The sequence below is a fragment of the Rhipicephalus microplus genome, unplaced genomic scaffold (genome assembly GCF_043290135.1).
Source record: "Rhipicephalus microplus isolate Deutch F79 unplaced genomic scaffold, USDA_Rmic scaffold_140, whole genome shotgun sequence".
Lineage (NCBI taxonomy): Eukaryota > Metazoa > Arthropoda > Arachnida > Ixodida > Ixodidae > Rhipicephalus > Rhipicephalus microplus.
In genome coordinates this window covers 305,758-333,385 of record NW_027464711.1, presented here as the reverse complement: position 1 = coordinate 333,385, position 27,628 = coordinate 305,758, and the positions used below count along the sequence as shown (strand labels likewise).

At 43.9% G+C, this 27,628-nt stretch overlaps 1 protein-coding gene across 1 annotated transcript in view; it reads left to right on the top strand.

Annotated features, from left to right (window-relative positions):
• The first annotated feature begins 10,796 nt into the window (after window positions 1-10,796).
• The window catches only part of Rab2 (RAS oncogene family member Rab2), a 29,818-nt gene continuing 12,986 nt past the window's right edge, over window positions 10,797-27,628 (top strand). The window contains exons 1-5 of the mRNA XM_037427715.2: window positions 10,797-10,952; window positions 11,536-11,607; window positions 11,696-11,763; window positions 24,226-24,308; window positions 24,381-24,473. Coding sequence (XP_037283612.1) covers window positions 10,907-10,952; window positions 11,536-11,607; window positions 11,696-11,763; window positions 24,226-24,308; window positions 24,381-24,473 — 362 coding nt within the window. The 5' untranslated portion in view covers window positions 10,797-10,906. The remainder of the gene's footprint in view (window positions 10,953-11,535; window positions 11,608-11,695; window positions 11,764-24,225; window positions 24,309-24,380; window positions 24,474-27,628) is intronic.

Below are 27,628 nucleotides of genomic sequence, written 5' to 3'. Positions count from 1 at the left end.
CAGTCTTTTTTATTTTCTCATCATTTTTTAGTCAGCTTAGAGGTAGCTATATCAGAAGGCGGGCACGGAGAAGTCTACAAGAGTCGTGCCTTCTGTGTCGACAAAGGAAAACCCTGTACATGCAATGTTGGTTGGGAAAAAAAAAATGAATAAGTGACGTTGGACTTTTTGTGACACCAGCAATGTCATAGTGCATGAGTGATGCAACCTTTCATATAGTGTTTGTACAAGTGTATGAAATTAAATCTTGAAAGTGAAAGAACAATTGTGTGTGGAAAGTTTTCTTGAGTGATTTTCTATCAACATAAGGTACTGGTTTTATTTATAGAACTGGCTAACTTGTTGACCATGAAAATTACTGCATCATCCCAGTCTAAAGGTGTAGGATTTCTAACGATAAGATATAGTAACGATGATATATCTCTCTTTCACCACTTGCATATACACATTTGCTTTTTTCTCCTTGTTTCTTGTGGGCTGCAAGAATTTGTAGCTGCTCGTAGTTACAGCACTCCAACAACTGTGTAGCAAGCTTTCAATGTCCTGAATGTACTTGCCCCTTTGTGCTGAAAATGTTGCCAGAAGAGCGGAATATTGACGTCAATACTAGCTTGGCTGGAGTGATTTATCTTGCTAGCTGTTAGCTTGGAGACTATGATTTGCGCTGCTAATAGTATGTGGTTGTTTCACTGGGATGACATATGAGGTGTGTTCATAAAGAAACCAAACCATTCCTCTAACGGTCGGCCTCTAGGTAGTCCACTCTGCTTGCAATACTTTGAATGGTTTCTCCAATTTTCAATTTTTTTGGGGGAAAGTCTTCAGTCACATTACGAACCATTTTCAACATCGTGACCCGATTTTAAATAGCAAGCCTAAAATATTAAGGCAGTGAAGCGCAACTGCTGAACATTTGCCGATTGTTGTTTCGTGATAAAGCAGCTTCAAGCCACGCAAAGCCAAAAGGAACGTAAAATACGAAGACTAGACAAATCCATGAACTACCCGTAATTCCCATGCTCGCTGATGCACCGTGCATTGCAGCTCCCATGGACACTAGCGTCAGAGTTCTCTACAACACAAAAGAAGCTATTTTACGTCTGATAAACATCTTGAACAGCTAGTCGAAAGGGCTAATAGACGTCTTGATCAAGGCATTTATAGCCGTAGACGGCTATTTTACCGTCGGATAGCTGTCATCTAAAAGAAGTCTTGCAAGACCAAATTTGGACGTTTTCTAGACGCTTTTGTTTTTTCGCATTCTGCTTGTTGTCATGTAACAGAAGTCTTGCAAGACCAATTTTAGACTTTTTGTTTTATTGCGTACCGCTAGTTGTCATCTAAAAGAAGTCTTGCAAGACCATGTTTAAATGTTTTCTAGACATTTTTGTTTTTTCGCTGTAGTAGCATTAGAAATGTAAAACAAGCAATTGCATCTTGGAAGGTTGTCAACTTCGGCTTGTTGGTTTGTTATACTCGTAAACTGTAGAATGTGAAAGGTGTAGACAGGAACACAAAAAGGCCTCTCTGTGTTCCCATCTACGACTTTTACATGCAAGTTTACGAGTATGGCAAACCAACAAGCCCAACACGGCGCCCCTCTAACATGTTATAAGGCTTGATTTGCATTTTGAATTCTGTGCATCTCTGTGTTCCTGTCAATTTTCCATGCACAAAAGTTTATGAGTAAACCATTATAATATCTTTGGTTAGCAGCCTGATGACTACTATAGAAAATAAAAGGGACAGGAAGCCCTTTATTGTTGTTTTACTCCCTTCGTGTGTCAGCTGTCGTGCTGGTGACCAAGAAGTTTATCAATGTACTTGTATATCTACCCTACTCTCACAGATCTACATGCAAGCTTCTATTGAGCTCATAATATCATAATAATATGATAGGCACAGAATTGACAGACTTCAGAATTCACTTTCATGTAAATGAACAGGCAGACATGCTCAAATGAGTGATTACTCCATTCTTTGCAAAGAGGCATTATTACTAAAGTAGAATTGAATACTGTCGAAATGCAATTGAAAGGGTAACAGCAAGGACAAATCTGACTGTGCCTGTAGCCAAAAAAATTCAATTTCTCCATCAATGTGCTCCAGGACTCTGGCTATTACAGAATCTGGCACTGTAGTGGACTGCACGTGCTATGCTTAAAAGCGGCAGTGAAGAAGCTAAACACAAGAAAAAGCAAGTAAGGAAGACAAAAAAACAATGCAGTATGGTAAAGCATTTTAAATAAGATATGCCATTTTACTAACTTGTAATAAATTTTTTTACCTTAAGCAATCTTGGGATCATATGCACTTGATGATGCTTAAATTTCAAGTATGAATACCAGATACATCATGAAAAATAACTGAATTCAAACTGGCAAGTTTTTATAATACGTACTGATCGGACACGCAAGCGTAGTTTTAAATAAATACAAGCACGATTTTAGCACAAGATAGAGCTAGCCATTTTTTAAGTGAGTGTTGAAAGTTATTAAGTACCTGTTTGAAAAATGCAGAAAAGCTGTTGTCTGGCATGTGCATGGTAGACACTTCACACAAAATGTTTCTGTGCGAACCATTCCTGGTGTCTTCCCTAACAAGCTATGCCATTTCTCCACCAAAACGCTCACTAACAATCTCACTAGTACTGTACCATATCAACATCACATCAGAGGAAATACGTAACAGGCACTCATATTTAACGGCAGTGCAAACATTCAAGATCTGGATTATCGTGATACATAACAATGGCAGCAACACGGCAATAAAGAGGCAAAGTTCATAAAAAAAATACAGTAGTGGTTACTTTGTCTAATGCAACATGCCCAGGCCCGGCACACTCGTACGAATCTTTGTAGAGCGAAGCACAGTACACTTATGTGAGTCCAACACACCGCTTGTAGAGGCAACCCCACTAATATTGTCTGATGTGACACCAACACGTGAAAAAGAAGTTGATTTTGGTGTATGCATTCTGTCCGTATCAGTTGAACCTTGCTGGACATTCGCTGGCGCGAGAAAGTCGCGCATCAATGGCTCGACAACAGCATTGAGTTGCCGTTGCTTTTGTCGTCGATATAAAGCTTCCAGTGGCTTTTTCTTTCTCTCCATTACCGCAGCTAGGGTGTCTGAAAGAGTTCACCCTAAATTTGAAAAATGAGCCTGCCCCATGACCCAAAAATATTCTTCGTAAATATGACTGTATGACTTTCGTGCCAAAAGGGAAGTCGCGTGCACTATTTAAGGACCGTACTATTTCTTACCTTGACTGTAGGTCAACTGCGGATTTTCAGCAATAGACATTCTGGGTGCCCGTTGAAGTGTGATGCACCAAGCATCCAAAACGTTCACACAAAGACAGACTGCCCCTTGGACTGCTACCGCTCACTCCGGCAAAGTGGTCACGCTGGAAAGTTGCTCCGCATCGAACATACTCAAACATGAGTTCTAGAGTGCCTCGTTGCACCCGTGCGCGCATCAAGGCGCACTAATGAAATCAGCACACAGCGCCGCCGCCAAAAAAATTGCAAGTAGGCGTCATACACGTTTTACTTTCTAAAAAAGAAATGCAGTTTTAAAAGGAGCAACAACCACAGTTGATTGCATTGTTTATTAATGAAATATAAAGAGCAGTTTTGAGACAAGGCTCAGGTTTATGAGGTTAAAGTGTAAATGTGCCCACGTTTCAGATGCCACATGAACGTAACGCACATAATAAAAATGTAATGTCGATGTTCCTGATAAAGACGGTCAACTCGCGCTGCTGATGGGGCGTGTAAGAGTCAATTTGTTGAAGCGATACAAGCAATGCCATATGTAAAACATGAAAGGCGTTGCTGACCCGAGTCGTCAGTTAAATAAAATGCGTGTGAACGAACTGTCGCGTTACGACAAGACGAGTTTTTATAAAAATTGGTTTTGTGGTATTTTTTCTTTGAACACGACAGTCATCGCTCCTAATGTGTCGTTTCGCATTATTAAAATATGCATAGAATAACATTTTGAAAGGAATGATCGCTTCTCTCAAAAGTCTGGAAACAGTCATAATGCACGTACGTGCCTTTGTACAAAACATCTAAATAACGTCTTGGAGTAGACGTTATGAACGACGACAAGAGTGGTGATGGGGGCTTGTTGGTGATGCATTTGAAAGAAATTTATGTAGCGCGAGGCGAAAAAACGGACTCGGGAAGGAATAGACTGAGAGGACAGTTATGAACGTGTCTACCATAATGGGCTCTATGACAAATAGTCACTTCAATGCATGTCGAAAGTCAGGACAATATTCCAGACGCCAAACCAACAACGCATATTTAGGAAACTGTATGCGTGATCTGCCCGCCGACCATACACTGACCAGAAAGAGCTGCGTTTCTCGCTCTGACCGTCCCAAGTTCACTGACATTAGCCGTAAGGGGTATATGCATGCAAAAAACAGACGCGAGCACGCGTCCCTCATGTAGTACGGCCATAATCTGCCCACTCATGCAGGGAGAGAGATGCGCTCCGTTTTTGACCGATCCCGTCTCATCTGCTAGGCTTGGTATTCTGGCGACTGCACGCGTGCAGCCCGCAAAGCCACTGAGCGGCGGCTCGAGCATGCGGTAGCGTTCGCGGGGAGAGAGAGAGAGAAATAACGTTTATTGCACCCGTCTAGAATGACAGAGGAGGAGGCTTCGGCCTCTGCCCCCAATCATCCCCCTAGCCATCGGCTGGAATCCCTTGGGACTCGGCGGCGGTCAGGGCGAGACTGATGACTTGACGCTGTTCTTCGGCGTCACGGCTGTGTAATAAGGCCTCCCAGGATTCTACGTTTCTACTTGGATCATTCTAAGATGGGCAGGTCCATACCGTGTGCCCTAAACCCGCAGTGCTGTTGCAGTGCGCACATCTGGAGTTGAACACTTCCGGGTGCCATTTACTGTACAGGTGAGGGTTTGGAAATACCCCAGTTTGCAATTTTCGCCACATAATTTCCTCCTTTTTGCTCAGCTGTTTAGCTGCCTCTGGATAAATCTTACAGTGGAGTTTATAGTGTGCGGGGATTTTCTGAAACGTTCGTAGTTCGTCTCTTGTGGAGAGGGGCTGCTCGCGCGAAGGCGGCGGGTCAGCGTCGATCGACCGGAAAGTGAGCCCTTGGACGATCGCGTGCGCCTTCTCATTCCCCTTCAGACCTTGATGGGCCGGGGACCATACCAGTGAGATTAACTCTGCGGGTACTGGTCTTTGTCTTAGAATTTTGGCGGTTGTAGTAGAGATCCTGCCCATATCGTAGTTTTTAATGGCTGACTTAGAGTCGCTAACAATCACTCGTGTGTCTTTTTGAGGTATTACCAAAGCAATCGCAAGTTCTTCTGCCTCTGTGGTGGTTGTGTTCTTAGAGGTGCAGCACGAGACCAGGTCCCCGTTCTCGCGAACCACTACCGCTGTGTGTGTTCCCTTTCTTTCGTATTCTGCAGCGTCCGTGTAAAGCAGGCCAGATCGACCTTCAAGTTTCACCTGCAGGGCTACAGCTCTAGCTTTGCGTCTGCCTTCATGAAACGCTGGATGCATGTTTTTCGGCAGCGGTATAATATTCAGTCTTGCCCTAGTTGACTTAGGTATGCTAGCGGTCTGCCTGGAACACTCCGTGGGCTCGAACCCCAAGCACTTCATGATTTTCCTCCCGGTTCTACTTCTCAGAAGTCTTTGGTGCTGTGACATCATGGCGGCTTCTGTTAGTTCATCTAAGGTGTTGGAGACACCCAGCCCAAGAAGTTTAACCATAGAGGTGTTCGGGGGAAGCCCTAGTGTAGTCTTGATGCCTTTCCTTATAATGGCTTCAATTTTATCTTTTTCTGCTCTACTTAAGATAAGGGGCAACGTATAGTACACGGCTTATCACAAAAGCTTGAACTAATCTTAAAAGATTAGCTTTCTTCATCCCTGCATTCTTGCTAGAAATGCGCTTAAGCAGGCGGCACGTCTGGTTCGCACTAGCTTCGAGTCTCCGCATAGTTTCAGTGTTTTTTCCATTTGCTTGTATGCGCATCCCTAGAATTCTAATACTGTCTACGGTTGGAATAGCATTACCATTCACTCGCAAAGCGATGTCACAACCCCTTCCGAGGGGATTGTTTGTTTTCCTTTTTTGCGATGGTAGAAAAAGAGCCTCTGATTTTTCTGCCGAGCATTTTAACCCTAGTGGTTCGAGATATTGTTCGATGGTATCTATAGCCGCCTGAAGTGCGCTTTCAATATATCCTTCACTACCCTGTTTATCCACAGCGTCACATCGTCTCCGTATATTGTGTGATGCAGATTTTCGATTCCTTCCAACTTCTCAGGAAGTCCAATCATCGCTATAATAAAAAGAGTCGGAGAGAGTACAGACCCTTGTGGTGTCCCTTTATTCCCCAATTTAATGTTTTCGAGCAACTGCCCTCCCATGCCGATAGTGGCTGTCCGATTTGAGAGAAAGCCCCTCACGTAGTTGTATGTCTTGACGCCTACGTTTAACGCACTAAGGTTCTTAAGTAAGGCTTCATGTTTGACATTGTCAAACGCCTTGGAGACATCCAGACCCACAATTACTTTGGTGTCAACAGTCTTTTTGTCTATTATCTCCTCCTTTAGCTGTAGCATAATATCGCACGTCGATAGGTGGGATCTGAAGCCTATCATAGTATCAGGGTACAGGTTTTCATCTTCCATGAACCTAGTCAGTCTTGTTTGGATGACGTGCTCCATCAATTTTCCTACGCAAGATGTGATGGAAATGGGTCTGAGATGTTCAAGACTGAGCTTTTTCCCTGGCTTAGGAATGAAGACTACATTGGCCGTTTTCCAAGCTTGTGGTATTTCTCCCTTGTCCCAGCATTCTTGCATATAAGCTGCAAGTTGACGAATGGAGCCGTCGTCAAGATTCCTGAGCATTCTGTTCTTGATTTTGTCCGGACCGGCAGCCATTTTTGTTTTAAGTCGGTTGATTTCAGCCCTGACTTCTCGAACCGTGATGGGGCTGTCTAGGTCCGGGTTTTCTGAACCAGCGTAGTCAGGGAGCTTTTGAGATTCTGCGCAGCAGAGGTATCGATCCCTAACCTCCGTTAATAATTCCGTCGTCTGACCTTCATATTTATACTCAAGCTTTTGAAGTTGCTGTCGGGCCTCCGACTTGGTTTTCTCTGGGTCTAATAGATGCCGTAGTAGCTGCCATGCTTTAGCACTGCCAATCTCTCTATCCATCTGATCACAGATACTACCCCACTTTTGCTTGGTAAGTTCCAATGCATGATCTTTGATCTCTCTATTCAGTGCAGCAACTTCCTTTTGGAGATTCCTGTCTCCTTTTTTCTGACTGATTTTTCGCTCTAGGTTTTTCTTTTTCTTCCACATGCTTACAAGATGTCTATCAACAACTTCCTCATCGCCAGCGTCAATCTCTTCGGTAGCATGCTGAACCGACTGGATCACCCCTTTACTCCAATCGTTAATATCATTTATGGGGTCTTGTTCCGACCTGATATTTCTAAAGGTCACCCAATCTGTAGTTTTAACTTTTCTCTTATTGATCACCAGCGGGCCATTGGCAACGATAATCTCTAAAATTCTATGATCACTACCTAGGTATTCGCCGGTATTGCACCACGTGGCGGCGGTGGCACTGCTGACCAGGGTAAGATCTGGCGTCGTGTCTTGAGAAACGCTATTTCCTTTCCTCGTTGGCTGCATTGGGTATGTTGTAAGTATGAGCCCATGTTGTTGAATTTCGTTCCACAAATTTCTGCCCTTAACCTGGGTGAATTTATAACCCGCATGCCGTATTATGCGCATTAAAGTCGCCCAAAATCAATAGTGGACCGTTTGCTGAAATAACCTTTGTTTTCGTGAAAAGATAATCAAAGTTGATTTTGCGCTGCCTGTGGGAACTATACACAATCAGGATAAAAAGACTCTTGTCTTTGCGCTTGCGAGGCACGAGTTCGACTAAAACATGATCGATCTGCGATTGTTCGCGGGGACAAACGCTGTTCTAACCACGGTTTGTGGGAACTGAGGTTGGTCATAACTGAGCGTGCCCGTGTAACGGGGGTATTAAACTCGTATGGCGCCCTTTCCTATTTTGAACTTAGGTGTACGGTTAATAACCCAAGGTGGTCTGAATTACAGTGCCTATAATATACTATATTTAAATAAAACTGGATGCGACCATCACGCTTGTTGCCGAAATTTAGGTGCGTGAAGCGCTAGGAACGCTTGTGACAAGCACGCTTTATTGCTGATGGCCTTTCTCCTCTTTCCGAATTATCGGTTATTTTGTGGAGCAGTGTTTCCTGACACCAGTGAACCGAGCGTTTTGAGGGCAAAAGCGCTCCGTTCACCTATGCAGCCGCCTAAAACCGAATTGACTTGAAGTGTATTATTAGGTGGCGTTAAAAACGTTTAGTTTAAAGCTTTTTTTTCGACGGTTCAGGTTGCGGAGTTTCTCACCAGCTTTCTAAAGTGGTGGTTTTGTGGAGGTTTTTTTATTCGTGGTGGGTGTTGGTTTTCACCATAGAGTTTCATACAGTAATATTGTATGAAACTCTATGGTTTTGACCATGAGACCAGTCGCGTTGCTTGAGAGTGTTATAGAAAGTGATTCATGTGCAAGTCGCTACCGATTTTGGAAGTTCCTGCGAAGTTGCACTGTTTACACGATGATGGGCAAATGGAACTTCATCGCGGTGCTCAGTAGATAACACCAAATAGCTCGAAGTGAATGTTTTCCATTTTGTGGTGACGGTGAACTCTGCTCTCACCGGCGGCGGGATTTTTGTTCCTAATACAGTGACATCATTTTGTTCCTAATACAGTGACCTATAACAGTGACATCAGTGGTCTACAGGCTGGCGATGCATATTATAAAGGAAAGACTGCAGGCATGGATAGAAGATGAGAGGGTGCTGGGGGAACTGCAGAATGGGTTTCGGAAACACAGGAGGTTGGAAGACAATCTGTTCTCACTGACACAGTGCATCGAAATAGCAGAAAAGGAACACAGGCCCCTGTGGCTAGCATTCTTGGATATCAAGGGAGCGTACGATAGTGTGGTTCAAGAGGAATTGTGGGGAATACTGGACACACTAGGCGTGGAACATGTAGTCACTAATCTTTTAAAGGGTATCTATAAAGGTAACAAGGTAGTTATAAAGTGGGAAAAACAGGTATCCAAGCCTGCAGAGGTAAAACGGGGGCTTAGGCAGGGGTGCCCCCTGTCACCCTTATTATTCATGATGTACCTACAAGGATTAGAGGCAAAATTAGAGGGAAGTTGGCTGGGCTTCAACCTCTCTTTAGTCAAACAAGGAAAACTGATTGACCAGGCACTACCAGCATTAATGTACGCAGATGATATAGTGCTAATGGCCAACAACAAGGAAGATTTGCAGAGATTGATGGACACCGCGGTAATGAGGGAGATAGGTTAGATTTTAGATTCAGTAAGGAAAAATCAGCAGTCATGATTTTTAATGATAGTGAAAGTAGTGAGCTTAGAATACAAGAGGTCACACTAGAGATAACAGATAAATACAAATATCTGGGCGTATGGATAAACAATGGGACCGAGTACCTAAGAGAACACAAAATATATGTAACGACTAAAGGTAACAGGAATGCAGCAGTCATGAAAAATAGAGCACTGTGGAATTTCAATAGGTATGATGTTGTGAGAGGAATATGGAAAGGGGTCATGGTTCCTGGTCTGGCGTTCGGCAATGCGGTCTTGTGCATGAGATCAGAAGTTCAAGCAAGATTAGAAATTAAGCAACGTGGAATAAGTAGGCTTGCTTTAGGAGCTGACGGGAATACACCAAATCAGGGAGTACAAGGTGATATGGGATGGACATCATTTGAGGGCAGGGAAGCTAGCAGCAAGATAAAATTTGAAAAGCGATTGAGAGAAATGGAGGAGGAGCGTTGGGCTAGGAAGGTTTTCAGCTACTTGTACATGAAGAATGTCGATACAAAATGGAGGAAGCGAACCAGGAAGTTGACTGGTAAGTACTTAGAAAACAGCAGGTGGCCAAACCAAAAAGAACTATCGGTTAAGAAGAAAGTGAAGGAAACGGAGACTGACATGTGGAAAATGGGCATTATTAAGAATTCCGCACTAGAAATCTATCGAACTTTTAAGCAGGAAATTGCCAAGGAAAGGATCTATGATAATACTCGGGATAGTTCTCTACTGTTTGAAGCAAGGACGGGAGTACTGCGAACCAAGACATATCGGGCCAAATACGAAGGGGTAGGCATAGTATGCAGTACGTGTGGAGAGGAAGAAGAAACTGCCGAACACTTGATAATGTTCTGTAAAGGGCTTCACCCTATTGTTCAGGATGATGGCTCAGAGTTTTTCAAAGCACTGGGGTTTAGGGACCGGGAGGGCAAAATAGACTTTAAGCAAGTAGACTTAACTAGAAGGAGGTTATCTGATTGGTGGCTAAAGTCAAGGCACGAGTGAAAATTAAACTCTTCACTGCAAAGTACAAATTCTCAAACTCACTTTTTAAGGAAAAAAATAAATAAATATAGTTTTGGGTTCATTAGGTATTACGGCTTGGTGGCGCTAGCCACCACCTGATCTAAAGGATACAGCCATATCTATCCATCCATCCAGTCATACATTGCCTTTTATTTGCATTTATTTATTATTTATTGAAGATACAATCCCTGTGCGTTCATTGATTTAGGGATTAGTTGTAGTGTGTACTAAAACGCTTCTAGTACATTCATATTTGTTGGCTTTGTGTCGTTTTTGTGCTGCCCCCTAGGAATAGCGTGGCGGAGTTGCGTGACGTCAGTGCCAAGATCGCTCGTTGAGTGAACCGCTAGTGTTCTGTCTCTTGTGTTGTGGTCTGGCGAAGCGACAGAATTTTTGAGGATGTCATACGCGTACCTATTCAAATACATTATAATTGGAGATACAGGTAAGATCTGAGGGATGTTCAATATTTGCTTGCACGATTTCCTTCCCTACGGCCTGCTGTGCCCTGGTAGTGACGCGTTTTGTAACATGTAAGGTTCGTAATGCCAAAATGGCGACTCGCTATTACTCTAAACACCTCTTTATTCTGTATGCCATTGGGAGTGTCCATACTTCGAATGCTTTCTTGTTTGAGACGCAGCTGTCGAGATCGTTATTTTACATCACTGGCCGATATTTTTTCACTGGCATGTGCGAACGAGGGATAGTTTTAGCCGAGCAGTCGCGTGCGGAAGACGCTTGCAGGGGCTGTACTCTTGTGTGTCATCTGGTCGCCTAGTGCACTCTGTTGATGATCGCCTCCGAGAATCGATCTATTTTTGGCGTACCTTAGTTGAGTATTGCTGCAGCTTTGGTATTAATAGTGAATGCGTTCCAGCCGTTTGAATGGGCATGCTGGGTGAATTCGATTTCCACTTTCCCTTTTCACTAACAGCTGTTGCGCATCACGTTAGTTTGTTGGTGCATTTCCGATAATGCGATGAGGAGCGTTGTGCTGCTTTAATGTTTGCTTCGCTTTTGTACAGGAGTGGGAAAGTCCTGCCTTCTGCTGCAGTTCACAGATAAGCGATTCCAGCCTGTACATGACCTTACGATTGGTATGTTCTGTTCTGATGCATGCATCTAGCGGTAGTAATTTGCGTTCTGTTTTTTTTTTTTTTTACACGGTTTCTTCTTGTCTTGTAGGAGTTGAGTTTGGTGCCCGCATGATCACAATTGATGGAAAGCAGATCAAGCTGCAAATTTGGGATACGGTAAATATCTTTATGCATTAAATAATGCATGTTGGCGATTGAAGTGAGCATCAAATGATGTGTATGTTTACTTACGATCCCCCTGGACATATATTATGTAGTTAGCATATTAAAATGATGATGGCTTCAGTGATTGGCTGACATAGTCACTTGTATGCACTTAAGAAATGTTTTCTGAATTGTTCAGAAAACGTTTTTTAAGTCAAATGTGTTCTAAATTTGGCTGCTGTAGGACGATACTATCACGTTAACTGAATGGGATCAATTAAGTCCACTGTAAAATTAGGACTAGTTTCAGCGCTTCTTGGGGCACCTAGCACATAGTGAATATAAATTTGCTGCTTGGTATTCTTCAAAATTACTGTTTAGTATGACTTCTACAAAGCTATGATTTAAAATAGCAAGCTCAACATCTGTATTGTGCTCTAATGATATTTTTTAGTTTTTATATTTATGCAGAAAGTCTGCTGCTAGTGATGACTGGACAGTTAAAAAAAAAAAAAAAAAGGCAGCATTGCCAGTGCCTCTGTGGAGCTTTCTGGCATTGCATCACAAATTTTGCAGCTCTGTTTTGTCACTCAGCCTCTAGAAATGCATGAATATGGCAGGTATCACTGGATGAAGTTGGTTAACATCACTACACTGGTGAGAATGAGAAAGCTGTGGTTAATGAGCAAGTTTGCTTTCTGCAAAACTAACTCGAAGAGCTTGAACTTCATCAAATGGTCAATTCAGTAGCTGTTTAGCACAAAAAAAAAAAAAAAAAATGCTGCCCAGGCAGTCTGTATGTTTCTTTATTTTATTGGTGAAAAGAGATTTTTCTTCTTCCTTGCACATCTTTAATATCTTCGAATTTTTTGTAAATTTTAGTGGAATGTTGAGTAATAACCGTGATAACCTAAGACAGAAAAAAACGTATTTTGTGGGAATGCACATGGCATGCATGGAAATTGTGGAGGCACTGCAGTCTCCATTCAGCAATGGTTGGTTGTATATCTACAACATAATGTGCCAACTTCAGGAGTGAGCTTGCTTTGAAGTGAGGAATGCATTTCTTAGTTGAATTAAAAGCAATTTGTATAAATTATATTCAGGCAATTTTGTTTTATTGAACTATTTCTGGAATACTTAATATGATCGCCTTTCAAGCCTTGGCACTGCTCTAGTGGACAGTTTTGTTGCTGCACTCAAATGAAACATGAATCTGGAGAGGTGCTCTTGGAAATGGCTTCCATAATTGGCCTTTAAACCATCGCCTCAACGAAGCACTGAAGGAAGCCTCAAGCTGACAAAACACTATGTATGGTTTTCACATCAGTGAATCTAAATCACCTTGCCGGAGTTATGCTCAGGAACTCGCTTGTGGTAGCTCAGTAGCAGGGATGTCAAACGGCTGAACACCAGCTCATGGTTTTTGTGGCTGCATTATCAAAATGAAAGGTGTCTTGTACTGTGACTTTGCATGCACATTAGAACCCAGGCAATCTAAATTGGTTTATATCCAGGGCTTGCTACTACTGTATTCTTGAGGGGGAAATTGTTTTGTTCCATAAACTGCAAAATATAAATTTAAAAAAATTCTGAGCTCTGTGTCAGGTTTCACCAGTGTTCGTGAAGGCTGGAGCTAAAGCTTAACTGATGTTGGTGTTGTGCTGCAGTTATATAGCATTTATGTTGTCTCTGTGCTGTTTACTGTGTTGTTAAGCTCAAAAATGACGAGCTGATTTTATAAATTTATGAATTTTTTTTGCCAAAGAGTTAATATAGTTATTTTCGAAGTTTGCCTGCCAAGTAGTCAGAATAGCAAACAAGTGGAAATTATGTAGTGTAACAGTATGTCAACTTATCAGACCTTGTGATCTATTTGAAATTTTAGGTTGTTAAATTACTTAATTTTCAATATATAGATCAGTTGCAGAGACAGTATGACCAGCTTGTTACTGAGGTTGAGGTAAAGCTCAACGTAAGCAGTAATCTCATCATACTGTCTCTGTGGCTGGTTTATGTATTAAAAATTGTATAACTCGCACAAAATGTATGCGCTCACACAGCAACAAAGCTTGTGTGTGACTGTTTGTCTTTGAAAGAATTGATTTTATGTGGGGTTTAGCATCCCAAAACCACCATATAATTATGAGAGATGCCAAAGTGGAGGGCTCCGGAAATATACACCACCTGGAGTTCTTTAATGTGCACCAAAATCTGAGCAGATGAGCCTACAGCATTTTCGCCTCCATGAAAAACGCAGCCGCAGCAGCCGGGATTCGATCACACGACCGGCGGGTCAGCAGCAGAGTACCTTAGCCACTTGACCACTGTGGTGGGGCTGTCCTTGAAGGAAAAAAGTGTACATTTAAGGGCTCGTTTTCTTTGTTAGACACAGTAATAATGAGATATAACAGGCAACCATGCTCAGAGAAGTATAGGGGGATATTACTAGAAGTAATTGGAATGAAAATGTAAAGAAAGAAAAGTAGACGAAAAGATAACTTTCCTCTGAATCAAAGTCGTACTCTTTACTGATCATGTGCAACCAACTAGCCGCCAGCACGTGCTGCCAATTTTCAGAGTGTTTAATGCACAGTTACTGACTGCATAAAGGATATGTCACAACATCTGACCCATACTGTTTGCACAATACTTGTGCAATGCCTTAGCATATAAGAATGGGCATTTTATGCTAGCTGCCATTTGGTACAAATGAGAAGAGAGGGTGTGTTACATAAAATGAGACATTGCTTACATAAAATTACGTCTCCATAAAAGTCTAACTATACATATAATTGTCAGCATGTGGAAGCAAGCAACCATACACCTTTGGAGTGCTGGTGGCATGAGCACATAAATCTGTTAATTGGGCTACGCTGTTACAGTATGACTTACTTCTGCAATGGCCTGGCTGATTGACAGCCAAAGCAAGATTGCTTTCCATTCCTGTTAGTGTTTATCTAAAGGTGTACAGAATCATTTCTTGGGCTTAGTATTCAATGGATGCCGACACAAAATTTCGTGGCTGAGATAGCCTGTAGAATCTATTCCCATGAATATGCGCATATCATCTACAAATTATCACGAGCTAACATAGCTTAGAAAGTATTTTACATGATTTTTTGAAGTTCTAGTTTGCATTATCCTTTAACCTTTTTCCTACAGAGTTATTTGGCCGAAAATGATGCACAAATACTGTTTTATTTGCCTGTTTCATTTTCCAATTTTTGAAACAACTAAAAGAACCTATTCTCAACATACGAGGGCAATTTTTTTTCGATATGTCTACGATTGACTGGACTGTAGTGCACCACAAAAGCTACCCTTACCTTTATAGTCTTTGATGCTGAAAATGTCTGAAATTTAAAAAGGTTGTATGCAGGGACAAGGTAGCTTGTGAAAAGAAGCATTGGAAGCACTGGTTGGTTTGATTACATTTATTGGCATTTCCTGCCAATGTGTTGAGACACAGTCGTCTTCCGAATGTAATGATTTCGAAAAAATATGCTGTTCTTTGTAGTCTTTGCCACACTTGCAGGAAAACTGAAATTTTTCGTTTTACTAAACTTGGGCAAATAAACTTTTTTTTAACGGAGCTGTTACTAGCAAGCATGTGCCACTGAACAGAATTTTTGAATCATGATTACCAGAATCCAGTAATTGTTCTACTGAAATGCGTGCTTTGAGTGTGTTCGAAATTTTTTGCTGGATCATCGGTTCATGCCAAAGAGAATTCAGCAAAAGGAATCATGGTAGCGCTTAACGGTGATGCCGCCGAACACTTCTCCCAGTGTGGACGAGCTTTGCTCATTTTCGGTAGATATAGTACAAACCATATTGATGAGCTCAGCTCTTGTTTGGTAGGGAAAAAACATGAGGGCCCTGACACCAAAATGGAAACCTTGAGGCTGCGTTGATTGTCCTCTATACATGGGTACTTCTGAGGAGATCATTAGTGACCGTTACTTTTAATATATTTTAGTTGGCTTTTAAAGTAAGTATGAGTGCTCATCTAAATTGGCAGCACCTTGCAACATCACCACTAGTTTGATGTAGACAAAGGCCCTGTGTGACGTCCTTCTGCAAAAGCTAGTATTGTTGACATTTCGAAAGGTTCATAAGGTGCACAAAATACCACGACTGGCACCCAACCCTCGCTCTGTTGTCAGGCTGCTCTTTAGGTTGTTTTTGATGCTTACACCACGAATGCTTTTTCCTGAACAGACATGCTCTTTCTTAACAAGCTTAACTCATACCGAAGCACCCACATCATTTTGTTCCCTTCTAAGTGCGGGGTCCCGCATAGAGATTCGAATACTCCACAGTTATCTCCACCAAAGCTCAAGTGCATGTGGTCTTAGGCGTTCCCCCACTTGGGGTGCTAGTTTCTTAGTATTAGCTGGGTGTTTTTAATTGACGCTAAATTTGTCACAGCATTAGTTTTACGATATGTTAGAGTATTTACAATTCAACTTTGGCATCACCAGACACAGGACAACACATTTCGATAAAAAAAGTCACAAGCAAAAACTTCACTGTCAGAGGTCCCACAAAAAAACCCCTTTGAATGTGGGATAGTTAGGTAATGTAATTGTGAATATTTTTTGTAGGGGGCATGTTAAATCACACTGGGTTAGGGCATGCAGGTGTGTTGCATGTCATTTTATGTGATTTTTGCCATGGAAGACTGAAATTTTGACAAGCAAACAATGCTTTTTGGTTCACTCCTCGCTGATATGGCACCTGCCAGGGTGCTTAATTCCTTCCAACATCTGCACGGGCTCTGGGTTTAAAATGTGCCCTTCTCGATTTCACCAGATTTGTACTCATGTGATCAAATGGTTAGCTATGGTGACATGCTAAGTTCTTGGAAATCAGCGTGAGTGCTCTCAAGGGACATGAGAATTTATCACAAGTGATAATGTTGGCATTTAATGTGTGTAGATTTGGAGCATTCATGGTTTATTTTCATGAATACGGGAGTCGGAGCTTTCATTGAAGCAAGGAAATCAGAAACACAGTGATGGAAGTGCTGTTGCAATTGCTGCAAATTGCTCCTAAAGAGAAATGCCTGGCGCTCGTGGTATTTTGTCAACTTGTTTACAAGTGCTGCTAGTCTATTGGCTAACTTTCATGCTGCCCATGGCCTCTCTGTTTAGCTTTAGCAGTGGTGGGAAAGCTGTGCCATTTGTGCCAAACTGCACCAACTGGAAGTTACTGTGCCATACTGGTCCAAAAGGGTAATTTCTTGTCTGATTTGCGCCATTTCTGTGCCACAAGGTGGTTCTGGAACCAAAAGTGATGTTGACAGCACGCATATGAGTGGATGTTACGTGTTCGTTGCCATCTTGTGCTTTCTCGCTGCTGAATTTGTGTACAGTTAGTCTAGATAGTGTTGTGCAGCTGCAAGAGCACGGAATGTGCTGATAAATTATTCCCACTTCATCGCGATTGCGGCAGTGCCTTTTCTGGTAACCACTGGCAAAGAACTAAGGCAGTGTGGCGACCACCGAAAAGCGCATTAGTCATCGCCAATAAAAGCCCTTACGTGTGTGGCGTAGCACCGCTTTAAGCCTGTTGCACGCTTTTAATAGCTGGCCACTATCCGAGGATGGAGGGGCGCTGACTGCTGTGGCTTCAATCATTTCTGTTTTGTAAACTGTTTTATAACGCCCAGTTACAGTTTCTGTTTCAGAAAGTGCCAAGCAGTGTTTCCAACCGAGTTTTGCAAAATACTCTATGTCACTGTCAAAATGAATCTACTTTACCCTATACAATGTTTTTTGTTACCCTACATTTAACCCTGCTCCTTAAAATAGTACAGAATATAGATGGTAAAAGTAAGATTAGACTTATACTTCACTTTTTCTCATACAGTGAGGCCATGGCACATAAAAGACAGTAGATGGGAAAAGAAGGCGTTTTGGTATTTGTATGAGAAGAGCCTTAACTTATGAAGTTAATAGAACTAGGTGACTGGTCAGTAAGTATACAGTTGTCAAATGTCAGTGATATGACAAAGACCGTCAAGCTTAAAGTCAGTGAGGTGCATAATAGTTATTGGGTCGCATTAATAAAAAGTATCTACCGAAAGGGGTAAAGACAAAATTAGTGGGGATACATTTTATGTCAATGCAAAGGGAAGTGCTTAGCTGTCATAGCAAGGTCGCAAAATTCGAAAGCCTCTCTATGCAACTAATGAATGGGAGGCGGCAGAGAGGGAAGCAAAACTATAAAAAAGAAAAAAAAAACAATGCTGGTACAGGAGTTGGTGGTGTGTTATCTTCAACTGGTCCTGTGCATAACGAGAGAGAAAAGAAAACAGCTAAGCCGGTAAACGCTGTAAGACAGAGTGCTCAAAGGCACTCTGTCCTTTTGTGTTGGCTGGCTCAGCTGTTTACCGTAATTACTCGAATCTAACGCACACTTTTTTCCGGTTAAGCGAGTTCATAAATCGCATGCGCGTTAAAATCGAGTGCGAGAAAAACGAATACGGTCATTCTATTGCCATCGGCATTTCCAAAATGGCCGCCCCCTACATGCTTTGGCATGGCTCGTCGGCCATTTCTGCCTGTGTGTTTCCCTTGTGGGGCACTTCGTACGTGTGCTGAGGAGGTCGTCATCTTGTAGTTCACTAGCATCGACGGCATGGAAGGGCCGCGTATTTGGAATTGCTGGCCCTGCTTCGCACGAAAGAGGGAAAAGAAAGAGTGCGAGGAGGACGTCAGCGCCAGCGTCAGGATTGCTCGCGCGCTATTGGTTCCTCTCTGTAGGGGACGTGCACGCCTGTAGGTGACGTGCTGGTGACGCACGCATGCACCCGCGATAGAATGCGCGGAGTTTTTTTGGCTGTTCAATAGTAGGGTAGCACCCACAACCTGCCGCCACACTCTTTCTCTACCTTTCCCTTCTGCCTTTCTGCCTCTCTCTTTCCCTCTCCCTGCAAGAGCTGAGCTGAACCGTGCTACCCGCAAGAGTTGTAGAAGAGTGACTTTTTTTGTTTTGTTTTATTCAACCAACCACTACATCATAGGTGCCACTGCTGACATGGTCGACATTCATGTGCGAATTAAAGTTCGAAATTACCATCTAACGTTCAATCACATGCATCGCACTACTGTCACACACTATACTAGTTCCAACTGCCCTTGCATAAACGCGATTCCGACTATCATGGCATACGCCCAGACGCTCACGTCTGAATTAGACGCCAACACATCAAACGTGAAACGTGTTTCGGTCATCGACGCCGCTCCGAATTACATGGAAGCCTCGCGCACGTGCGAAATAGACGCCAGTTCGGCCGGCCCATCAGACGTGAAGTGCCTCCTCGTCGACCTCTGCACGGACGGATGCGCACGAGTGGCTCGCCAGCTACAGCAAAGCAACTAATAGGACGATCCACGTCGTATTAGTTGCATTGCTGCTGTCTGTGCGGAAGGCGTCACGGAGGCACTTCACGTTGACAGTCGGAACCTCTTCGCTCATCGAAACCATCTCCGTGCTATTGCCATCTTATCGAAATTCACTCACTGGCCTCCTCGCCGCACGGTAGCGGTCTATCCAAGACACCGAAGGGGCGAGGGTGCTTCGGCGCGATGGAACAGCCGTAAACACTTCTCTGTGTTTCTGTGACTCCGCGCCTCGCCTCGGTGGTCCAGTGGCTAAGGTACTCGGCTGCTGACCCGCAGGTCGCGGGTTCGTATCCCGGCTGCGGCGGCTGCATTTCCGATGGAGGCGGAAGTATTGTAAGCCCGTGTGCTCAGATTTGGGTGCACGTTAAAGAACCCCAGGTGGTCGAAATTTCCGGAGCCCTCCACTACGGCGTCTCTCATAATCAATTGGTGGTTTTGGGACGTTAAACCCCACATATCAATCAAAATCGATTCTGTGACTCCGCGACGACAGTGACTGCCGGCGTGTCTTCGGGAGATCGGCGGCTGAGCGAAAATTCGCCCCATATCTTTGCTTCAAATGACCACGAAGCGGCCAATCTTGGGGGAGTTAACAATGCCCTCTGTGAGGCTTCCGCGGTGTCTGAATAGGCAGCTCGAGCACCCAACTGAAGTCTTTTCTTCGCTACCTTATTGTGTAACCCAGACCCCGTCCCTCGTTACCACAGATTATGGCGGGGGCTGCGCCGCTTAGCCGGAGAGGGTCTATGGCAGAGCGGGGAGCATGGCTGAAAATGAGGTGCAGGTGTGCAAGTTTAGCTGGTGTCATGCGTCACCAGTACGTCACCTCCAGAGGTGAATCAATAGCGCGCGAGCAATCCTGAGGCTGGCACTGGCGTCCTCCTCGCACTCTTTCTTTTCCCTCTTTCGTGCGATGTGGGGCCAGCAATTCTAAATACACAGAAGGGCCGACTCCAAAAACTCGATGAGTGCACCACGATGCTGCTTTTAAAAGAAAAGTCATCGCGTGTGCCGAAACAGACGAAAATCGGGCCGCATCGCGGTCGTTCGGAGTTTCCGAAAGGTGCGTGCGGGACTGGCGGAAACAAAAGCAGAAGATTGTCGACAGCAAAAAAAATTCACGCAAAGGCTTCAGTGAACTACAGCAGGGCCGGTTTCCGCAAATTGAAGAGCTGCTCGCCGAGTATGTGCTTGAGCAGCGAGCGGCTGAGCGGCCCGTGACGACAGAACTGCTCTAAGTACGGGCTATGCAGTTAGCTTTAGAAAAAGGGCTAATGCGGAGCCAGTTCAAAACGAGCAGGTGCTGGCTAACTAACTTAATAAAGAGAAAAGGCTTTTCTCTCCGAAAGCAAACGGGCATGGGCCAAAACTTGCCGGAGGAGTACGAAGAAAAGCTTCACAGTTTTCAGAGGTTCGTCCTAAACTTGCGGCACAACAACGGCTACTTGCTCGGGCAAATCGGGAATGCCGATCAGACGCCTCTTTACTTCGACATGCCTGGCACCACAACCGTCGAGAAGAAGGGGGCGAAGCAAGTTCGCATGCTGACATCGGGCCACAGTGAAACAAGAGTGACGGCAATGCTCCGTTGCACGTCAGATAGCCACAAGCTTCCCCCGTACCTCATATTTAAACGAAAGACGCTCCCGAAAGGAGTCATTTTCCCGAGTAGTGTGATCGTGCAGACCAACGAGAAAAATGGGTGTGCGTTGCAATTGATGTCTTACTTTGTTTTTTTTTTTTTCCGTCGTGAAAACCGAGTGCGCGTTACAATCGAGGGCGCAGTAGAATCGAGTAAATACAGTATTCCCACCCGTTATGCTCTGGACCAGTTAAAGTACGACAAACCGACTCGCCCAATCTTCAACACTTGTTGACAAATTGTCTTTTACTCTGCCCTATCCCTATGACCTGTGGATTGAAATAGTTGCTTTTTACTCAAAGAGAGATTTAAGATTCAGTTTCTGATCTTATAAGGAATATTACCCTCTGAGATTTCGCGTCGATCATAGACATTTTTTGCTGATCGATGACGAACGACAAGTGCAAATTACCCTACGTCTGATAAGAAAATTGTATCACTGCTCGACTACTCCATGCTGCCCAAAAAATTTTCGAAAGTAACCTACAAGTAGGGTAATTGCCCAACAGTTGGCGATATTGGCACCAAGTGAGATGGGATCCAGGGTGGTTTTCATGTAAACATAGTTGGCTACGTGGAACGTACAAAATCATTTGTTTTATCCGAAGGTATGTGCTGCTAAGATCTCCTCCGAATCGTGTAAATATGCATGGCCCTTCAAAAATATACTGTCAAGGTTGTCGGCCTTGGTACTACTGGGCTAGTCTGCCCCCTCCTTCCGTTGAAAATGTTTGCTAGGAGAGAGCACTGGCAGCACAAACTCATGACGAAGGTTGTAATTGGTTGTTCACAGGTGCATTTCGCATGCTATGGTGTGACAAGCACTTTAGTAAAATTTATTTTAAATGTATGCTATGGTGTGACAAGCACTTTAGTAAAATTTATTTTAAATGTGTTCTAGGCTATATTATCCATCGATATTTCCTAGCTGGCGTGTGTGTCCACACAGATCTATTGCATAAATTATCTCGCTTTCAAAATTTGTCAAAATATCGGCCCTCTCAGGTAGGCCACCACCAAAAACAGTTTTTGAACAAAAAAAATGAAAATAAAAAAGAATTTTTTTTCATTCAATGTTTTCAAGTTGCCTGTCGAAGAATATTTCTAAAAAAAATATATGTAGCTATCTTGAGCCATTAGAAAGTTAAGATTATTTTTCCAACCCCTCCTAGACGCATGTGAAACTGAAACTGAAGTTTTCTGACTCCACAGTACCTGTGATATCATCATAAATGTCTCTTAGTATACTTATCATGCGTCGCTAAGTTGTCTAAGCACATTTCAAAGCTTGTGGGAGTATTTGTTTTTGATTTATTTAAAAGTTTCCATGTCACGGCTGTGGCACTCCGTTGTTTAGGCTTTGTAAACAACCCCAGGTGGTAGAAATTTCCGGAGCCCTCCACTACGACATCTCTCAAAATCATATAGTGGTTTTGGGATGTTAAACCCCAGATATGAATCAATATCAATTGTTGTTTAGGTTGCCTGCATTTTTGCTTGGCTGTATGTCTTTTTCGTACACCATTTCGAGCTCTTAGGCTTGGTTCTGATCTTTCATAGAGAAAGTTATCACACTGTTTGAAATATGAAGTATGGGATGAAAAAGAGGCGTCAACGCAAGTTAGGAACACTGTACCAAGCGTAGTACCCGTCTGATGGCGATGCTAAGGTGCAAAACAATCTTTGAAAAAAAAAGATATATGCTTCAAATCTTTCAAATGAATATTGTTCCTCTTCAAAAAAAAAAAAAAAAAGATACCAAGCTCTCTTCAATTTTGCACATATTGAATGGTTCTTTATTATGTGAACAATCAGTTGAAATCATTGAAACCGTTTTTCTCAAAACATGTTTCTTGCATCCTGTGGCAAGTGAACGGTGGTAACATTACTTTCTACTGAATATTCTCGCACAAAACTTTGCATATTTTTTTATAGGTGGAACTGTGCATTCAAGCAGTATGATAGACAACAAGGGGTGCTAACTTTTGTGTTTATGACCGATTGTGTGCAAGACCAATCTGCCAAATATACCTTTATCTGTATTTTTATGATGTAATATCTTAACTTAGAGTTGTGGTGACTGTGGAGGTTAGATACACAGGATATTGTCTTCTCTGTGTACAGTCGTCAGTAGGTTTAACGCGTACGCTCCAATGCATGACCTGGACCACTTTGATGGCAGCCGCGAAGCGCTTGGCGCTGTTGCCGAGATAATACTTCGATATGCATGAATGGTATGGCGGCACGCATGGGTAATATATAAGCAACACAACGTAAGCTATCTGACTCTAACGTCAAACTGTTTCAGGACGCGCATCCGAGTGTTCGTGTTAAGCTTGCTGTCTACTGTACATTGCAGTCTCGTTTGAATCACTCCAACCATTTTGTAGTTATGACTATTGGCACATCATGAATATTTTGACACATTGATTTTTATTTTTTTTAGAATGTTCAATGTTATCATTTTAAACTTTGAATTTATCTAAGCCCTACGATTCAAAACTATAATTAGAACTTTTGGATGCAACTATAAAATTTTTTCAAAGTTTGTGACTTGCCTTAACAATGTCGCATGCCATGGCTATATGCTCTTAAACGCTTGAGAAAACCTTTTGAAAGTTTAGAAATGGTTCATACTAATGCTCTGGGACAACATTAAAGAGGCTGCATTTCTCGACCTGGATGGCTGGTCACCCCACCTATCAAGTACATTGCTGAGCGCATGAGTGGTACTATTTCTTTAGTTGCACTTCAGTCATCTAGGCAGTGCACCATGGGACTTTGTTGTATCAATATGCAAATGTTTATAACTTTATATACTAGTAGGATTGCTGTTTCTTCTTTAGAACCTACTGATACCAATTATCTCATTTAATGCAAGACTGGGAATTGGTGAGGGGAGCACAGCAATCGTAGTAGTCGCCCCGCCGCGGTGGTCTAGTGGCTAAAGGTACTCGACTGCTGACCCGCAGGTCGCGGGATCGAATCCCAGCTGCGGAGGCTGCATTTCCGATGTAGGCGGAAATGTTGTAGGCCTGTGTGCTCAGATTTGGGTGCACGTTAAAGAACCCCAGGTGGTCTAAATTTCCAGAGCCCTCCACTACGGCGTCTCTCATAATCATATGGTGGTTTAGGGACGTTAAACCCCAGATATCAATTAATCAATCAATCGTAGTAGTCTTTAGGGATCTGATATTTATCTCTTTTCTATCCCCCCTGCTTGTCTGAGCCAACTTTGTCTTCTGGTTTGTGAGGAACTTTTAAAGCATTTTTATTACAGATTTCTTGAAATTTACTTGGTGTGCAGCACCTTATAGTTGCTTTTTCTGAATTTGACTTCATAATTTTTTTTTAGCTTGTAACTATAAATATTGTAACCTGTTCCCAGACCAATGATGGGGCTTTTGCCGATTTCAGGCTGGCCAAGAAGCATTTCGCTCAATCACCCGATCCTACTACAGGGGAGCAGCTGGAGCTCTCCTTGTGTATGACATCACACGGTATGCGTCGCTTTCTTGTCCATGATGCGCATGACTGCACCAGATGCACTTACATATTGTTTCCATTCTTAGAAGGGACACCTTCAACCATCTGACCACCTGGTTGGAGGATGCTCGCCAGCACTCCAACTCCAACATGGTAATCATGCTCATTGGGAACAAGAGGTAAATTTAATTTGCTTGCATGGCTTTTGTAACAGCTTGAATTTAACTAGCGACCAAAGACATTAAAAATTTCTTCGTTATTCATTTGATTCTGCTGAACTATTTTGGAACCCAAACAAGTATTATTGTAATTATTATTATTATTATATTGCTGCATTCAACCTGCAGAGAAAAGCTCGCACAGCAAGAAATAAAGACGAAGTCCTTGCCTGGTCCTATTTACGAGCGTCTTTCATTTTATTAAAGTGAGCTCTTCTATATCGTCTGCGTCGTGACACTGGTGGAGGAGCTGGGTACATGTCCAGGACACCTTCCAACAGCCCGGAATCTAGTCCACAAAGACTTCCGCTCGTCGAACCACCCTTTCACCGCGCCAGCCGCCGCCTGTTAGGCCTGAGCCCGGAGTTTGGTCCTTGGATGGAAAACATGACCGTGCCCGGAAGCAATTGCCCCACCATGACCTGCCCAAGCATGACACAGGTGACTGTTTTCACCCCTAAAATCCCTGTGGACTTCCACGGCAACACATATGAGGACACAGATGACTGGCTTAAGGAGTTTGAGCGCACAGCCAACGTTAATGGGTGGAACGCCGCATAGAAGTTGGGGTACATGTATTTCTCTCTTCAGGACGGGGCTCGCACATGGTTCACAAATCGTGTGTGATCAACGTGGGACGAGTTTCGGCTGAAGTTCCTGGACACCTTCGCAAACACCGAAAGGCGGGAGCATGCACAACGACTCCTCGAATCACAAATTCAAAAGCCAAATGAATCCGTTGCTATGTTTGTTGAGGACATGGCTCGTCTCTTCCATCAAGTCGACCCCGATATGTCCGAGAGCAGAAAGATCAGCCACCTCATGCGCGGTGTTAAAGAGCAGCTCTTTGCTGGTCTCGTGTGGAACCCACCTTCAAGCGTCGACGAATTTTCGAAGGAGGCGACCGCCATCGAACGCGCACTACAGCTACGCTACCGCCAGTACGACTGCCCAAACAACAGCGGACAAATCAGTGCAACCGCCACGACCACTGTGACACCTGACGAGCGTTGTTTACGTGACCTGATACGCGAAATTGTGCAAGAAGAGGTGCTTGCCTCCACACTGAATGACTGCGCGATTGCGTTGGTCACAGAAGTTGTTCGCCAAGAGATAAGGCAAGCCCTTTCACTTCCTGAGCCGAACACTGACATAGTTAGGCCAACATATGCAGATATTCTCCGTCAACAGCCATCTCACGTGCCGCCACCTCAGCAGTACCACCAGCAACAGCCGCCAACAGTGCCTTGGTACTATAGGGAAACGTCGACACCGATGCGACCTCCACCCCGCAAAACCGACATCTGGCGTACCCCTGACTACAGGCCCTTGTGCTTCCATTGTGGGGAAGCAGGGCACATCGTGCGGTATTGTCCTCATCGCTTTGCCGGGTACCAAGGTTATCCGTCCACTACCCCTCGGCGCTATTTCGACGCAAGATGCAACGTTGATACGGGCACGACGATCCCGCGGGACGTTTCTCCTGGGTTCCGGTCACGCTCGCCCTCTTTTGGTTGTTTTCCCCAACCTAATACAGGTAGCACCACGGACATGGCGAGAGGAAAATCTCCCAGTCCACGCCGGAGAAACTAAAAGCAGCGACCTTAAAGGGGCAGGTTGCGAATTGCCGAAGAGTTGAAAATCCCCCATTACCGCCGCACATTTCGAATGAATCCACGAAAGACGAGATTGTCACCGCCGACATTACACTTTCAATTGACGGCCACAATGTGACGGCACTGGTCGACACTGGTGCGGACTTTTCAATGAGTGCGAATCTGGCCGACAAACTCAAGAAGGTGAAAATGAAATGAACGGGGCCACAAATTAGAGGAGCCGGAGGCCAGTTGCTGACGCCTACCGGAGAGTACACCGCACGAATCATGATCGGGGATTCATCATTCGTCGCAACCTTCGTTAATCTTTCTGAGTGTTGTAAACAGGCCATCTTGGGTATGGATTTCTTGCGGGAGTATGGTGCCATCATAAATATACCGGACGGTGTACTGACCTTCTCAGCAGACCATAGCGCAGCGCAAGCCCATGCGCGTCATTGACGACGTCACCATGCCACCGTTGTCATGCCACCTCGTCTCTGTCACGTGTAACACGCAGCATACTGGAGAATGTGTCGCGGAACAAGTATCGACGCTTTTACTCTCTCGAGGAATTGCTATTGCCAGAAGTCTCGTCAGTGTAGTGTCTGGGCAGGCAGAGGTCCTGTTGACAAACTTCAGCAACGAGCGTCGACACATTACAGAGGGTACCACAGTTGCATACTTTGAAGAAATTGTAGAATTCCGCGAGTGCTTCGCAGTGCAGCAGGCAGAGACGCTGGCCGCTTCAACACCATTACCTGTCGACGTGAGCACAGATTTATCGCCAACACAGAGGCAGAGTCTTCTAGATGTTCTTGGCCAGTTTGAAGATTGTTTTTCATCGACCTCGAGGGTAAATCAAACGCCACTGACAAAGCACCGAATTATAATGGCAGAGACGGCAAGACCAATTCGACAAAGCCATACCGCGTGGCACCGAAAGAACGCGAAGCAATCCAAGAACCAGTCCAGAACATGCTCGATGATGACATCATTCAGCCGTCAAAAAGCCCTTGGGCATCACCGGTAGTGCCAGTTAAGAAGAAAGACGGCAGCTTACGCTTCTGTGTGGACTACCGCAAGCTGAACCGCGTGACAGAAAAAAGACGTATACCCATTACCGCGTATTGACGATCCGCTTGACAGGCTGAGGCATGCACGCTTCTTCTCGTCGGTGGACCTGAAAAGCGGATATTGGCAAATCGAGGTCGATGAGCGAGACAGAGAAAAGACTGCTTTTGTTACGCCTGATGGGCTTTACGAGTTTAAAATCTTGCCCTTCGGATTGTGCTCAGCCCCAGCAACATTTCAGAGACTGATGGATACCGTTTTATCAGGCCTTAAGTGGCAGACGTGTCTGGTATACCTCGACGACGTCATTGTTTTCTCAGCAACATTCGAAGAGCATCTAAGAGGGCTGCTATTAGTATTTCGAGCAATACGGTCCGCTGGAACGCTGAAACCTGAGGAGTGTAGTTTCGGTTTCAAAGAACTCCAATTCTTAGGACATGTGGTGAG